General features: G+C 40.5%; 3 protein-coding genes across 3 annotated transcripts in view; 1 reads left to right on the top strand and 2 right to left on the bottom strand.

Annotated features, from left to right (window-relative positions):
• Positions 1–414: 414 nt before the first annotated feature.
• LOC113216863 (polycomb group protein Pc) lies at positions 415–6,747 on the top strand. Its single transcript, XM_052264994.1, has 8 exons — positions 415–981; positions 1,672–1,715; positions 1,805–1,870; positions 1,966–2,032; positions 2,114–2,414; positions 2,523–2,929; positions 3,005–3,169; positions 3,247–6,747. Exons 1-8 carry the CDS (start codon positions 916–918, stop codon positions 3,667–3,669), a joined length of 1,539 nt encoding a protein of 512 aa, XP_052120954.1. The 5' UTR covers positions 415–915; the 3' UTR covers positions 3,670–6,747.
• LOC113204992 (TBC1 domain family member 9) lies at positions 6,748–14,337 on the bottom strand. The gene is made up of 22 exons (XM_026420399.2): positions 13,857–14,337; positions 13,260–13,426; positions 12,988–13,161; positions 12,823–12,916; positions 12,552–12,741; positions 12,394–12,470; positions 12,259–12,315; positions 11,973–12,177; positions 11,679–11,881; positions 11,527–11,585; positions 11,229–11,441; positions 10,955–11,158; positions 10,603–10,861; positions 10,444–10,516; positions 10,203–10,358; positions 9,754–9,939; positions 9,460–9,645; positions 9,219–9,378; positions 8,957–9,127; positions 8,664–8,849; positions 8,449–8,570; positions 6,748–8,370 (listed from the first exon to the last, which is right to left on the bottom strand). The coding sequence occupies exons 1-22, from the start codon at positions 13,898–13,900 to the stop codon at positions 8,125–8,127; spliced, it is 3,432 nt and encodes a 1,143-aa protein (XP_026276184.1). The 5' UTR covers positions 13,901–14,337; the 3' UTR covers positions 6,748–8,124.
• A 367-nt stretch (positions 14,338–14,704) lies between these two features.
• Positions 14,705–17,066, bottom strand: part of LOC113205068 (galactosylgalactosylxylosylprotein 3-beta-glucuronosyltransferase P-like) — a 9,453-nt gene continuing 7,091 nt past the window's right edge. Inside the window, exons 6-7 of the mRNA XM_052265041.1 lie at positions 16,951–17,064; positions 14,705–16,359 (exon numbers count right to left, since the gene is read on the bottom strand). Of these exons, the coding sequence (XP_052121001.1) occupies positions 16,252–16,359; positions 16,951–17,064 (222 nt within the window). The 3' untranslated portion in view covers positions 14,705–16,251. The remainder of the gene's footprint in view (positions 16,360–16,950; positions 17,065–17,066) is intronic.

Here is a 17,066-nt window from a genome sequence, read left to right as displayed (position 1 = left end):
TCGCCTGGTGAAAATGTCAATGAGTTTGGTCGCTATCCGGCTTCTCCGGCCGCCGCTGTTCTGACAGGGAACTCCACGAGGGAACTCCACGAGGGAACTCCAGGGGACGCCCCGCCGCGAACGCCCCCGCCGTCGCCGCCCCATGCAACCCCTTACGGGGTGAGGAAGATAAGGGAAGACCTGGGGTCGTAGAAAGTTCGCGACGCCTCCCGAAAGGTCCTCGTCGTTCTCCATCTCCAGCTCTCCAGCGCCGCTCGTTCTTCCCCCCCGCTCCGCTCCAGCAAAAGGCTCCAGAGTTCCAGCGTTACTACAAGTCAGTCGGCAGTCGCTGCCAACCTCTGGACATGGAAGCAAGTGTGATCGCGCGCAGCTCCGCGCGACGGGACCGCGACCACGACGCGCCGCTCGTCGAGAAAGTTGTTTACGTTTGGCCCGCCGCCGCCGCCACCGCCTCGCGTGAGGCTCGCAGGCTCGCGCTCGCGTAGTAGCGCAGAGGTAGCGTGCCCTTGTGCCCGCCCCGCCAGCCCCTCCCGACGCTGCCCGTGCCGCTGCGGAGCCCCGCGCCGTGTGTGTGTGCCCCCGTGTGCGTCTGTGATGATTGGGTCCTGCGGGAGTTCCAGTGACCCTGAGCCCGAGGATCCCGCCGCCGCCGTCTTCTCATTGTTGTTTATTTGCGACTGATCCTGGCCGCGGCGGTCGCCGCCGCCGTCGCTCTGCCGCCGCAGCCGCCGCCGCCGTCGCCGCCGCCGCCGCCAGCGCCACGGCTGAGCGAAGGAGAAGAGTCGAGTCGCCTGTCAAGGGACCCGACCCGACCGACGACGGATGAAGTCGCGGTGATGGACTGAAAAGAAACGCCGTCGCGTGGAGTGCTCTAGTGCGTGTGTCTCGTCGGAATAGTGAAAATTCGGCGTCAAGATGGACCTACCGCTGGGAGACCAGGTGTACGCCGCGGAGAGGATTATGAAAAAGAGGATCAGACGGGTATGTTTTCGGTTGCGACTCTAGAGGCTCAACAGCAGCCTACTTTGCCCGTCTGTTTTCTTTATAAATCTGCCAACACGTCCTGGACGCGAGTGTTAGAATCGAACCTGTAATCTGATGTGTTCTTAAACACTGGCTAGGCTGCCACACAGGCAAGCCGAACGGACGAAAATAAACCGCTAAAATACAATTTTTTAGGTTATGTGGTAGCACTTGTCTCTCTCTTTTTCTTTTCTAGTAACGGATTTTTTTATGTTGTTTAAAACTATTGTATGTACTTATTTTTTTTAATAAGTAATTTTTTAATTTGCTTTTGTTATTTTGTTTTACACATCTACTTCTCTTAATGTCTGAAGACCGTCCAAACTTATGTCATTAGTTTGACAATTAACTTATATCAGTTTTAAATGATGTTTAATCTCAATTACTCATTTACCATATATGCTCCCTTTTATGAGTTAATTTTCCTTGAAAAAATTCTAACCTTGATATATAACTACTCCCATATCAGTGCAACTGTATAATCATAAATTACAACAATTATAACCACTTCTGTTTTGCCAGTTTGGACGTTTCTATGTTTCAATTAATTTTCTGGGTGTTTAGTTTTGTACTGAACAGATTTTTAAAATATTCCTAAATTAGTTTTTGTTTTCTGTTTACAGTTTCTAATGTGTGTTTGTTTTTCAGGGGAAAGCGGAATATCTGGTAAAATGGAAAGGCTGGAGTCAAAAGTAAGTTACATCATTTTTTTTTTAAAGTACTGTGCTAGCTTTAGGTAAATGTTCATTTCATCTAATAAATGTTTATTGTATGAATCTAGGCATAATACCTGGGAACCCGAGGAAAACATTCTGGATGGTCGCTTGATTGACAGCTTTGAGGAAAGGTACCTCTCTTTTCTCCCAGATAACTTAATTTTCCCAATCCAAGTTATTTTTACTTTGATTTCATTGAAAACTTGTCATGTTGTTTTATTTCTAGTGAAACCAAAAGAGGAGATTCCCATGTTAATAAAAGAGGACCGAAGAAAAAGGAAACTAAGTCGAATGTAAGGCAAAACTTATATCTGCCATTTGATTTAAAAGTTATAGCAAGTCTTGACTCATTTTACTTTTTATTAATATTAAAGGAGAGGAGAAGTACAAGAGATGATGCTGATGATACGGTTGGTGAGGACAGCCAAGATGAGGAGTCATCAACCAGCACAAGTACAAGCACTAGTGCCAGTCAGAGTGGTCCAAAGCCCCGTACAACTGCTAATTCAGCTGCATCAATACCTACTATATCTATTCCTAACACTACACCTTCTGTGCCTTCAACTACATCGTCATCGTCATCAACAACCACAACAACATTAACATCTGCTAAACCTAAAGAGGAAAAGAAGGATGAAGATGACAGTAAGAGAGAACATTCTGAATCTAAACAAGGTAAGATTGAATGAATGATTTCACCCTTATGTTTGTGGTTGATGAGGTCTCATTTGTTGTAATTAGAATCACTGGAGTGTTCCTAATATTATCTTTTCCACTCACCAGCTGTTAGCAGAGTCAAGATACAGCCAGATTTAAAATCTGATACAAGTAGTTCTGCAGTTTCCTCTCCTATTGAAACTGTAAGTAAACTGAAAGACTCAGCACCAAAAGATGAAAAGGAAAAAGAAAAGGAAAGGGACAAGGACAGGGAAAAGGACAAGGACAAAGACAAGGACAAGAACAAGGATAAGGAAAAAGACAAAGACAAAGAATCAGAAAAGGATAAAGAGAAAGATCAAGGCACCAAACGAAAGGCAGAAGTTCTCTCAAAAGAATCTGGAAAGATTGGTGTGACAATCACAACCAGTAGTCCTACCTCTGCCCCAAGTCCTCCCCCTGTCAAACAGCCAAAGTTGCAAAGGCCACCTACACCTGTCACTGAAATATCCAAGACAGCATCCACTCCATCTGTAAGTAGAGAAGCCACACACCAATATGATGATGTGTGATATCTGGTGTGCTAAGTATCAATTTATTGGTTGCAGTCAAAGTCTAGTACTCAAAGGCAATCATCAACCGAAGGCTCTACCACTTCAGGAGTTGCAACAACTAGACCTACAGTGAGCCCTCAAATTAGATTGCCTCCTTCAACGTCGATTAACAAGAGCCCAGCTCCTCCACAAGTGCCACCACCTACTAACAACATTCCTGTAAGTTGATACTTTAGTTTTCAGATAATTTCTGTAAACAAAGTTGAAGCTAAAATTATTTTTTTTCTGAATTTCAGGCAAAAGAACCTTGTCCCTCTCCCCGCCCTTCCCCTCACCCTGCTGACTCTGTGCCAGAAAGTAATGTGAGTCAAAACAATACAGTCCAGCTCACTTGTACTATTGCTCCCAACCAGCCAAGATCAGAAGAAATTTCCCCACCTCTTCTCAATGGCATGAATAACAACAACATTAGCAAGAACAACAATAATAACAACAATCTCTCAGATGAAGATGAAAAGTCTCATCCACCTCATCTTGTTAGTCAGGTTGTGGTGAATAGCCCAGAATATTGGTTGTCTCGTAACCCTGTGGCTGATCAGGTTTTCATTACTGATGTAACAGTGAACCTTTCTACAGTGACAATCCGTGAATGCAAGACTGAAAAGGGTTTCTTCAAGGTTAGAGGGGCTGATCATGGGAAACAAGGTGGTGTAATTTGAAATGTTTGTGCAATATTTTTAGGCAGTGTTTTACCAGTGATTTTTTAAAAACTTTGGGTTGAACTGTTAAACCAAGTTACAGTTAATCTGGAGGTCCCCTTATTTTTACCAACAAAACTTTGACTTGTACATAAACATGCTTCCCTGTAACTACTATCTTCATGGACATCATTCCCTTTATATATGTTGTTATATATATTTAAACTTATGTTGGTATCCAAATGAAGACTTGCTTGAGAGTTTATTTTCTTTGTATTTTTTGTGTATAGCAATAATTTTTATTAAGGGTGCAATGAAGTTTTATACTTGTAAGTGCTAAAATCCAGATGTCATTGCATTACCCTTTTTAGCAATTTTATCAATCCTCACATGGAGTGTCATCTCTTTGAAAAGGAACCAAAGCCAACTCTGTAAATTTTTGTTGTTATATTAATGTGTTATATTAGTTGTTTAGAGATGTGATGATCAAAATTTGTGGAGTAGCTCATGAGAGAAGCTCATGTGCAGAAAATATTTATTAGAATCTCTAGGGTTGAATTTAGTAACCTTCTATTTAACTTGCTTTCCTTGGTGGAGTAGATTATTTTATATCTATCTTGTTCTTATTTATTTATTATTTATAATCTGTCTGGAACAGATATTTGCTGGTGATGGCATTCTGTCCCACAGTGTAGGGAATTTTGTAACACTGTGATCTGTCCACTTTTCTCTCAGTGTTATTTTCTGTCACTTCACAGGTTTTGCTAATAATGATATATACTATGACACATTTGGATGGTATTTAAACATTCCTGTGAAACAGAATTACATGTCTGTAGACTAATATAGATATTTTAATAATAGATGTCATACTGTCAATTGGTAGATTTTTCAAATTTGGCACTGAGCATTGACTGACACCTGACAATGATTCCTTAATAACTCAGATTATCCTCTTAATTGAAGACTGGAGACTTGGTTCAAATTTGATGATGTTTAATATGACCTGCTAGCAGCTTTTAGAGTATTTTTTGAACCATTGTAAGTATTTTGTTTTGGAATTCTTATTACACTTAGTTTTAGTTTTGTTGTGAAAGGCAGCTCTCTCTATCTGCACTTTATCAAGTCTATGTGGACTAATTCTTAAACAAGTGTCGGGAATCAGATTGCTGGAATATACAAGTTGGTATGGAAGGCAATTTTTGTTCGGACTTAGTCATGCAAAGATTTCTCGTGTGGTAAATTTTTGTGATCATAGAAATTCTTAACCAATTTTCAACTTTGCAAAATGGTTTTTGTAGCATTGAAACAATTTCTTACAAATTTCTTACAAATTTCATACGTACCAATGTTAACTATTTGTGTTACTTGGGTTTGGGAAGGGAATATTTTAATAGCAATTATCACTGTAACAGATATTTGTATGAGACAAGCTGTGTTCGAACGTACTGTTGTTACTTTTAGTATTATTTTCATAAGCCATCATTAAAGCAAGCACCTTTGTTATGTTAATACTGTTAAAATCTCTGGGTATGCCATGCTCATACCGCTCAGCGCTCAGTCTCTCCTCCTAAGTGTATGTTTTAATCTCTACTGGCTGTGTGACAAAGTAGATTTTGAAATGTGAAATACTTGGCTACTGGCAACTGGAAAGTGAAAATGCTGTCTTCCTTATATGCTAAACCTCAGCTAAAAATTTGATCATATGTGCCCAGTTCTATTTCTTTTTCTTGTCAATTTCTAGAGCTTTGAAAATTTGTTTTGTCTCTTTTGAGCACTTTCCACTTAACAGTAGCCTTAAGTTGCTTGAATGTGAAACATTCTTTGCAAAATCATTCTTGGTTTCAAAATGTGCAGTCTCTTTGCAACGAATCTTTCTATCTTCCCTGCTTTTAGAATCTTTCATCCACATTTAGACATATGGTATACAAGATATTATGTCAAAATTAAACTTATTTTATATAGAACCAAATTCTTGTGTCAACTCTCTTGAGTTTTGATGCAGATGTTAAAAGATTCTTCACAGGGTAAGGTGGAAAGGTGTGTTCTGGTCTCAAAAAGAGAAGCAGTTGCTAAGTGGTTTGCTCATTTGCCCCAATTTCCTCCTCCTCCCCTCTCTGTTTGCCCTTTTCCGCTTCTGAAATTGAACCAATCAAACCTTAAGGGAGAGACCGAGCGATAGCCTTCACCTGCCCTCCACTTCAGTTTGTGTTGGTTAAATAATAGTTACATTTGTAATTGTTTGTTATGTTCTTTCTTTTTTTTATGTCTGCATCTTCCTATTCTGTCATCTTCAATTTCTGTACATAGAACTATTGCCTGACCATGCTATGAACCTTGGGTTATTTCTGACCTGGATATCATAAGGTGTCAACTCTTAAGCATGTCAGGGGTAGAACTTTGCTAAGATACAGTGGTCATTAATTATAGTTCAAAATGTTCACTGTCCTGGGTTTGAGCAATAACAGTTGTGTGATGTGATGCCCTTATTAGATGCTCTGGGCCGCACTGGCTGTGAGCATGTCATCTCTGGTTCTGAACCAGTTTGCTGTTTCGCCATTTTTTACTTTTTACACCAATGAACGTGTAGTTTTCTTATGTAGGAAGGCTCTTTACCTTTCAATTTTTTCCTAATCTTATAATATTCCCAACAAATGCAAGGTTTAGACTGGCATCGAATGTCATTTGTTGGATACATTTTAGTGGCTTTTCGAGGCCTCTGATTGTGGCTGATTTTCAACTAGAATGCATCAAACAAATGACAATCAATGCCAGTCTAAACCCAGCAAAAGCTTTCAGTCGAGGGTGATCCACTTGTCGGCCAACTTGCTTTTGTTTTTGTTTTGTTTGTAGACTTCCCTGGAGTGTGAGACAGTATTTGCACATCATCATGCCTACCTGGTTACCTTGTAAAGCATCATGTAAATAGGACACAGTTAAAGAAAGACTAATTAGACAGGCTGAGTAATCTTACAAATGTACAGTTTCTTTCCTGAGAGTTCAATTGTATTTATATATTGTGTGTTACAAATGAGATGTAAGAAAGGCAGAGAAGAAATTAAACAACTTTAGAGGCAATAGCCTTACAGAAATACAAAATTTTGTACCAATCACTTTTAATTGCCCCCTGCAGTCATACTAAAATTGACAAAATTCAGTAATTATTAGAGAATAACAATACTGTTCATAATTGTATATTGTAATGGAAGGAACCGTGAATATTTTTCCGTACAAATTACAAATGTAACAATGTAACATTCAGCTTATACTAGTTGAGATTTATGTGTACTTCCATACAGGGACCCGTAACAAAAGATTCGTTATTTCAGTTTTTCGGCAATATCATGTAAACTGTTTGAGATAAAGCAATACTTAAATGCCAGTTGGAAAGCTCAGATAGTGCTCGAATTTCGTCACAAAATGACCCAACACAGTCTGATGGCTCCTTCTGGTCAAAAATGAATTTTGTTACAAAATTAGTTTAGTTTCTTTACTTTTGTACCGAAATCCATTTAAGGGCAGAAGGGGCCTCCCAATTTTGTTGGGTAATTTCGTAACGAAATTCGAACACAATTTCAACTATTCAACAAGCACCTGCGATGGACGATATGTCAATCCGTTTATGAGATATTGTCAACAAACTAAAATAACAAATCTTTTCGTTACGGGTCCCTGCTTCCACATGGACTAATGGAATGTACAAAGCCTTACAACTACATAATTTAGAAATGCATTGTTGCGAGAATTTAAAGAGCTCTGGAAGACATAATTGCTCAACAACTCTTCTAAATCTGTCAATAGGGCTAGGACATGGACGGTTAATTCCTAAAGCCTGAGAGACAGAATGTGATCATTCTTAGAGAGGTCATATTGATATACACATACTCGACAGGGAATAAATTAAAATACTTATCGCAAGGCTGAAATATATAGTCGTCCTGTACTTGAGTGAAACTGCTCAGGAACGGGGTCGACATCTCTTAAATACTAAATTAATAGGAAGAATAAAAACAATGATGGCACAGGTTTTCATAGCAGTGGACTCTGCTTCTCTGTAAAGCTAATTCAGAATCAAACAATATTCAAGTCTAGAACCAATATTGATCAAACTGATAAAATAGATATTTGCAACCAATGCATGTAAAACATTAAAATACAATAGGTATCACATACACAATTGCCACAAACTGTATGAAAAATCAAAGGCACATAACATATCACAGCAATGCTCATGTGTGTTGAAAATGGTGCATATCCAACAAAGAACCAAACTTTTATCCACAGTTTAGTTCAAATTGTGCGTATGTTCAATAAATCAATCATGTGATGTATTACATAGAACTGGTACACATATTTCACACACTTCAAAAATAAAGAATGAGTTGCAGGCACTCATATAACACACCTTGAGAATACTCAATGCATAAGCAGTAATTTTTTAATACCTAGGTATATACATACTATTTAATTTACAAATTATGCAGAGGGTGAGGGGGGTTGTGGTGTTTCAGTGAGGCTTTGTGTCCTCTCAAACCTACGCTTCCTTATTTTGCTGATTTCCTCTGTAACATTGATTCGCTTGCTAAAATAATTTGTGATTGGGTTTCCTGTAAGCGCAGATGCTAAAAATTGCTCCAAAGTTATGACCCACTGAGGATCGCCAGAGATACTGGGTTTCACTTGCTTTGGTTCTGCGTTTTCATTTCCATTAGGATCAGCAGCCTGCAGACAGAGAAAAAAATGTAAACATGCGTTAATTATCAGGAAAAACAAACCAGTCCCAGTAGAGCTACTTCTCACCTTCAATATCTGGCTCTCAGCACCTTGTGTGGGTAGAGTTGCTGAAACTAAGCTATCACAAGATTCATCACGATCAGCTTGAAATCTTTTGCCCACATCACCTAATTGTAAAAGGAGAGTGCCTACAAAAGACATGAACAGTTTAAAAATTTGCATATTGCAGAAGGATGCAGGAAAGACCCTCTATATAGGGTAACACTTGTTAATGCTCAGACCTATTGTGGCGATGGAATGATATGTTTCTTGATCTTCAGGCTCTGTTTGGAAAATATCATACAGTGTTTTCCAAAGAGCAATGAAATGAGGTTGAGACATTTTTGGGAAGCTTTTAATTCGAGTCTCTTTTTCCTCCATTAGTAGTCTTAAACTACCAATACCACGGACTTCCCAAGGTTTGTCGCCTACAGAAAATAATCATAGTTGATTTTAATAATTTCAGAATGTACTTAAACAATACCTTTTATTATGTGATGGGGACTAAAATTTTATACTGTTGTTCAATATTTACTGTGAAAAGAGGTTGCACTTGATATTGATGTTGATCGATGCATTGTATGGTCTGAAGTGCTTAAATGAGTTTCATTGAGAAGGGACATAGCTTGTTCCAAACATTCAACACTTTCCTCAATTTTATGGAAAAAGTCTGTTGCCTCAGATGCTACCTCTGCGCCAGAAGGACCTGAGAAATATTTTCACACTATATTGCTTCTGATGAAACTATTATGATGTAAAATACTTCAGTTAGGATATGTATGCAAATCTTTAGTTACCAGAAACAGGAGATTGAATATCGTTTGCTGACAGCAGAGGAGGCAAATGTAATACATACAGCAAAATTAATCTGTGAGATACATCAGCTGTGCATGTAAGACCTAGGGCCTGTGTCACCTCTCGGAAATTCAAATATGAATCACAGTTTGCATCAAATAGCTAGAAGTGGTAAAATAAAAATAATAAAACTTTTAAGACTTAGATAAAGAGTTGAGCCACATTAAAACTAAATTAAGTTACCTGGAAGAGACGGGCAGAAAGAGATTCAGATTGTACTCCTTTTCCCCACGGAGATATTCCCATAAAGATAATTTTGAAAAGGTCGAAGTCAATTTGGAAGTTTTCGTAAGGGAGCAGTGCTGGATCATATCGTTCTCCAATGATAGGCTGACTCAGCAACTCATCACGAACCAAACTCAATAAATCCTGCCCAAACATAACTTGTGAAAAACTGAACAGCAATTCTTTTTTTAAAAAAAAAACAATGACACAAAAGAAATTGTTAAAAAAAATAGTAAATTCAAAAAATCATACATGAAGTTCTGGAGTGGAAAAAAAGTTATCTCCTACAACACTTCGTACAACATTCTTTTCTTCCCCCTCCTCCAGCTGTTGTACAACTCGTACTCTATGCTTGAATCTTAATTTTTCCATGGTTGATGCAGTAAGATCATCAAAATTGGAGTAGGCTTCTCGTAAAAGTTGTTGGATTGAGATGCTCTGCCATAGTAACCACAAGACTCAAAGTTAGTAATTAGTTATCTTTGCATGGATTTTAGCGTGTGCGCGGTCACTGGTCTACCGAACGCCAACACCACAGCTCTTAAACTTAATGAAGTAATGTGTCGGGGCACGACACAGAAGTATGCAGGTTTGCCTACTCGCTCCACCCGTGAGTCGCCATGGCCCCTAGGGTAGGGTATGCAAACCCACAAAACTGTTGTGTTGTAGCCCTGACACACGGTATGGTGGACTTCACTTACCTTCTTGCTTTGATCCCAATTTTTATTCCGCAATGCACCTTGCCCTTCCTCATTGTAAATGCCCTCTAAGTAATCAGCAAGCAGTTGCGTAGCTTCTCCATCATCTCGACAGTTTAGAATTTTTTCCTGATTAGCTGAGAGTATGGCAAGTGCAACCTAAACCCAAACCACAAAAAAGTAAGATAACATGTACTACGAGTACAAAAGAATTTAGGTAATTTAGAAACTAAGTAAAGCTCACCTGAAATATCACTTTTGCCCCATCATAGAAGAAGCAATCCATAATATTTACAGCACTCTCATATGGCATGACACTATTGGAAATAGAATTAAAACCAAAAGACATAGTAAGTTTGAGACTTTTCATTTCTATTGAATTTGATGCAGTCTAATATCATACCTCATGAAAATGGTAAGAAACCAAGACAAGGAAATCATTTTAATCATTCCTAGCTGTTGGATACGAGAATGCAGATGAGGTAGATACTGTCCAGTCAAATCATCTAGCACTCCTTGATCCATAAGAGCCCCTACCACTTTTTTGTTATAGTAATCAGGTAGAAGGTTTTCACAAATTGTTGCCAGAAGCCAAAAAGCTTCTTCCTCCTTACAATAAATCAGGAGAACAGATCCAACTATGTTCATTGCTTGACAATAACCTAAGGCAAAAGAGGAAACATGGAGAAGCTACTTAAAATTGATTTCTTAACTTCAAATTTAGGCAATATACGGTAGTTGAAGCCAACATTTACCGATCTGGGGATTTCTGTATGCATAGGCAGAGAGTACACGTCGCAAGGCATTGATTCCCACTTCAGACTGAAATGCCTTATGTTCAGGGAGTGATCTATGTAAATCCCTTTCAATTTCATCATTTGCAACACATTGTTTTCCAACTGCTTTATCCACAAGACTTCGATATAGGCCTGGATTCGTTTGCTGTTCATTAATTGCACCTGTCATTAAGGGAAAGAATCATTAGACTTAAGAAATCATCATAATAATGACAGGTACCAGACTGCTAACCTGAGAAGTTCAACCAAATTTCACGGCGTAATGTATCTGGTATTCCTTGCAGCACTAGTTTGCTAATTTCTGGAGTTCTATACATTGATATCCCTCTTCCATACTCCCCAAAATGTAATTCCCATTGAATAACTTTTTCATCTTGCCTTAGAGCAACATCATCTTCTACAACAGCTTTGAACAAACTCATCAATGGGGGAGTTGGAGTCCAGCCTTAAATTTTTTAAAAATAGGTTCAATGCTTTTTAAAAAAAATTGACACAACAACAGTAACAGCCAACTAAAAATGAATACTTACTTTTGCTATCATGCTCACACTCATGGATATTAGTTCTATCTGCTTTCTGATCAGGTTGCCTGGTAAAATGAAATGTAATGAAGTGTTGGAAAATCCATAATCTGACAAAAACAAAAATCTGTATTGAAATTTGAAAATTTGGAATTACTTACACTCTTGCAGCCTCAAGTTTCGCAAGAAGTTCTGAAATTTTTTGGACAACAAAGTTTCTGTCATGAAGTTGGGCAAAGAGAAAAGTAACATCTCCTTTTAGAGTGAATAACACAGCTTTAGCCATATTACTACTAGATCCATCCGGTTTTTCCACAGAGTTGACATCTCGTAGTGGGATTACCACACTAACGGCCCCTTTTACCTGATAGGAAAACACAGGTGCAATTTTTTAAATAGAAAATTAAGGTGTGGAATGAAAGAAATCTCATTTTGGTACTTGATTGTAACCATACTTTGCTTTCAAAGCACAAATAATTTTGAGAGAAAAACATTTTTCCCCAAACATGCTTTTTGTTATATGGAGTCCAAATGGTAGCATCAGTTCTACCATCTAGTTTCTCTGTAGATGGCAGATGAAATGCTAAACGATAAGCTTCTGACAGCGCCCTTGCATCTAAATCTCTTTTGAGGAAGGATGGCTTCTTTGGCACATTTTTGCTGTAAATGAATCAATTTTTGTTGTAACTAGACTGGGTTAAAATATTTAAGTTTTTTCTGCAAATAGAAATGTGTATCTACCTTAATTTTGTTAAAAGATCTTTGTCTTCATAGAAAGCACTTTTGTCATCAATGAGCCTAAAAAAGATGAAATATCAACATAAATGAAAAATACTATAGAGTACAAATCACATGGCAATAAGATAGATAAATCACCTCTTCATAGCATAATTGATGAGCTGTTGCATTAATGTAAATGTTTCTTGTTTGTGAAGGAACATGGAAAAGTAATGCTAGAAGAGTGATAATGGGGATATTAAGAGGTCATCATCATCCATTTTACTTAAACTGGAGGACATAAAGTATACACCCACCTCTTTCTCATCACGCTCCACAAGACAAATAGAGTCTGGGAAAAGCAACTGAGCTGTTTTACGGATATCCTTAATGTCAGACCATCGTATGACTAGTGTTGTCTCACGCCCCAAAATGTATGAATAGAAGCAACAGTGATTTATTGATAAGTACATCCAGCCCTGACGTGGAAGTTTACCCTTGAAGTAACTGAAAGTTTATCAAATTAGTTTTGAGCAAGTTAGTTTTAAGTCATATTACACAAGGGAGTTAAGAAGAAGAACTAAGTACCTGCAAGAATAATGGTTCACAAGTTTCTCCTCAGGAGGCATATTAAAACGCTTCTGAAATTTATGGGTTGTGTCTTTGAATGATTGATCCTCAGCTGAAAGTAATAAAATGTCAGCGTAAAAAGTCCCTTTAAACACATACCAAGATCAATATTTATGAACATACCATCAATGTCTTTTGTGCTTGGACCATCATTGGCAACTAGGGAAGATATTTTGCAACAAACAAACTCTGTAACATCCTCATCACTTTCAAATCGTGCCAGGGACGGTACTAAGTTTTTAGTCAACCAATCCCAATTCTGTTTGATGTCAGTAGAGCTTAAAGCTTGTGCAATGACTAGAAGAAGTTAAAAAGTAGGAATATTTAAGATAATTTATTAAAAAGATTTAGAAGGTGCATTGTTTTCTTTTGAACAATGTTACACGAAACCTTACCATGAAACACATCGGATGATGGGGTTCTGTGGAGAATTCTATATGGTGGTGGCCGAGAGTCAAACATGCTGTCCCATGTCCCAACAAGTACTGAAGAGAGACCTGTGGATGGTCCATACCCCATTCTGCGTTGCTTAAGAAAGTATTTGTTTGCATTTTCTGTGACCCTATAAAAATAAAACAAAAGCAATTTTTTAAAATAATTAGAATTATTACAAATTACTAATAAGTTGTGTAGCACTAAATTAGTCGCATTCATCTATGAAAATGGAGTAAGAATTTAAGATGTGTTCTTCGGACAATCGGCAGTTTTAATTGGCATACTGGTAAGGCTTGAAAATTGTCCTCAACTTTCTAATAATGATAATGGTACCAATAATAATGATGGGACTAGAATCTTTCTAAGCTAACTGACCTTGACAAGTAGAGCCTACTAGGAAAACAATAGGAAAGTTACGGTCTTTTGAAACAACACCAGCTAGATACGGACAGGACATTACTCACAATTCATGAATACTTGTTAAAATCGTTCAAGTGATCAACTTCCAAATCCAACATGTCACCTTAACCCACTCGTTACATAAAACCAGGACTTACCACAAGGTAGTGGCCAACAGCACCTCTTCAGGCTTCACCCACATTGTGTCCTTCTGTTATGTTTAGGACCGATGATGGGCTTGCGAGCTCACGAAAGCCTGCTGCCACCGAATAGGCGCGTTATCATTGCGGCTAGCTGTCAAGCCAATGCGAGCCGAACGCACAAAGAATCGTGCGCTATCGTGTTGTGTTGATAACACTCTGCACGACTCGTCCCTTCTCTGTTGTGGTTGTACTGTTTTGGAAATGGGAAGGGAGCGTCCCTAAAAGACGTGTAAGGGTCCATCAGCTGACTGACACAACGGGGCCGACGAGCTCAACGGCGACCGAATTCTTCAGCGCTCAGGCACACACATTCAGTCTAAAAAAACAGCTGTGAAAAATGGCATGTTTCACTCGGTGACGGATGGCACTCTAAACCGAAGAACTTAACACTTGTTGTCGGCAGAACGCATCGTTCTCACTTTTCTGCTCAGCCTCTCTCAGTTTTTTGAAGTTCATGGCTGGTCTCATTCCGGATGGCACCCTGATTCGAGGCTATGTGAACAGCAGGCGTGCGGGTGGCGCGAGACTAGCGACGAAAGCGCGCCAAGTCAGCGCGACACACCAAGGTTTGAAGATGTGATTCGTTTCGGCTCTGCTCTTTTTTCTCAAGCTCTGTTCTGGGGCGTGGGCGGCGTGGCACGGCAACGTTGGACTCATATGGAAAGCAGGGCCCAAGAAGGAAGGCAAAGTCAACATGATATCAAAATGCCCTTAATGTCAATATTGGGGACCATTTTGACATCACGTAGACCTTTGCCTTCCTCCTTGGGGGAGGGGAGGGGAGGAGTATAAATGATTCAAAGTACAGTGTTTACAGTTTTATTTGCAGAAAAAACAAGTCGTTATTTAATTATAAATATCAGTTCGTTTCGTTAGTCTAAACTTAAGAGTAAATAAGAAGTAAGGTAGAGTAAGCTCGAAGTTAAGTTACAGGTTGTGAACTCTCCGATTAGAATATCACCAAAGAGTTAATGGCAGAACGGCAGCACGATAAGAAAATTCACCTGTGGAATGCTGAATTTTCAGCAGCCGCAAAAAGTTGTGTCATGAATATGTTTACATTATTGTGTGATACCTAAGGTCTGCTTTTAAGAAGAAAGACTGAGCAAGAAGATTACAGTACAGATTTTATATTACTAGCATCACAGAGAAGCTTTCTTCTTTAAATCGGGTACTTTGACCATGACCATTACCGGAAGTGAGGAGCCCCAAAAGAGAAGCTTTCGACGTAGACGACGGACATTCGTGACGCCTACTTAGGCGACACCATTTCGACATCTATCCGACGTAGACACGACATTTGTCAGAGGACTGCTTTTTTGTCATTCGCCTCATGGTCAAAATATCTCATTCAACAGATCATTATCACTATATAAATTTAGAAATCACAAATGATTGTGCATTGTCAACATTCCTCTCATGGATAAAGTTAAACAGAAAAGTTACTGATTAAGTACTACTTCATCATAGTAAAGTGGTTAATGTGCGTTGTTCTTCAAAGGTCAATTCGTTTAAGCACATAGGCCTACGAAAAGTTTTCGTGGATAATCACCCAAGGAGAACAAGTTGGTCCGAGTTGGTTACTTTTAAGACATTTTGATGTCAATGACGTCTCTAATGACATCCCTCAAGCCAAAATAGTGACTAAATGGTGGCTAAATGACGTCATTTTGATGTAAATACCTGTGACTATCCTGTTCTCCTTGGGCACAACAACATTCGCCTACTCCATTTTACTATTAGTGAAATGGTGCCTAGCTAAACTCAAGCTGTCGCGTCCAGCTCTAGAATCTTGAGCACAGTGAGCAAAACTTGGGCTTGATATTCGTTGATATCACATCGAAGCAAAGCAGGAAAAGTGCTCAATATCATAAATATGCAGTCAGGTTTGGGAAGAGGCCCCTCTTCCCTGACCGAGCTCGGTCCGGTAAGTCAAGTGACCGTGACCCGTCGCAATGGCGCCCGACCCAGGCAGGATATGACTCGGTGTTTAGTTTACAGCTTACAAAATCTGACAGGACGTGAGCAAAAGATCCCGAAAGATACACGTTATGGTCTATTCACGGCAGAGGCTCTCGCCCCACCGCTCGAAGGTTGATTGTCTCAGTCGTGCGCCCCCGGAGAAGAGGGCCTTCCCTCACGTCTGCTCTCTCGTTGCATTTTTTTGCGCTCCGTGGCTTGTACCCCTATGCAGGCGCCCCACCCTTTAGTCGGGCAAGAGCGAAGAGGGTGTGTAAGGTACTGTAAGATACTGTAAGGTACTACAGGCAGTCTACTTGAAGGAGTGTCTAGGATGGCGCGAGGAGCAGATGAGGAGGGGAGAAGGAGAAGGGAGAGGGGGGGGGGGCGATCAGACGATGATGGTCTTGAGCACGGCGAGGTTCGTCTGGTTGTACTTGACCATGTCAAGGGGTGGCGACGGCGCGTTGGCCTTGGCCTGGGTGTGCCACACCAGCACCTGCGGGGCAGAAAGCTCACATCAGTACGCAGGTCGAGCTCGAGGTGGCCGCTGATTCACCCGCATGGTGGTTGGTGGCGACAAGTGGACGTGGGTGAATCAGCCGCCGCCTGGCTGGCACGCAGACGCACAGCGCAAAGGGGAGGAAGAGGGCCCATTATAGGCGCCTTTCTTCCGGTGAGTCGGTCCCGCATGCAGGCGTGCGCGGATGTGTTGCGTAACTCGCTCGGGGCCGTCATGTGCCTTGGTGAGCGACGATAGGCAAGCCCGCCTGCGTCCGGCACCAGATGAGAGAACGGCGCCGATGGGGCCACCTGTACCAGGTGGCTGACTCACGACGCGCGCTTTCGTAGTTATACTGCACTGCATGCACGCGGGCGGGTTGCCTACTCGCACGGGGCCATGAGGAGCCGCGAAGGATCCTGCCCGCACCCGTGCATACGGCACGGTATAACTCCGAAAGTGGTCGGCGCGAGTCAGCCACCTGTACAATCCGTTTCGAGTGTTTTTTTGTGGCTAAGAGAAGGCACCACATGTGTAATACGTTCCCAACAACCCTCCCCGCCACCGGCTGCCACACTCGCTGCTTACCTTGGTGCAGTTGTCGGCCTTGAGCTCGATCTCCTTGGGCTCGAGGGGCGCGAGACTGCGTAGGAAGCCGTCCTCCTCGAAGCCAGGGACGTACGGCATGATCGCCTTGGGGCGCT

The sequence above is a fragment of the Frankliniella occidentalis genome, unplaced genomic scaffold (genome assembly GCF_000697945.3).
Source record: "Frankliniella occidentalis isolate FOCC.00 unplaced genomic scaffold, Focc_3.1 Scaffold23, whole genome shotgun sequence".
Classification (NCBI taxonomy): domain Eukaryota; kingdom Metazoa; phylum Arthropoda; class Insecta; order Thysanoptera; family Thripidae; genus Frankliniella; species Frankliniella occidentalis.
This window is presented reverse-complemented; position numbering and strand designations above follow the sequence as displayed.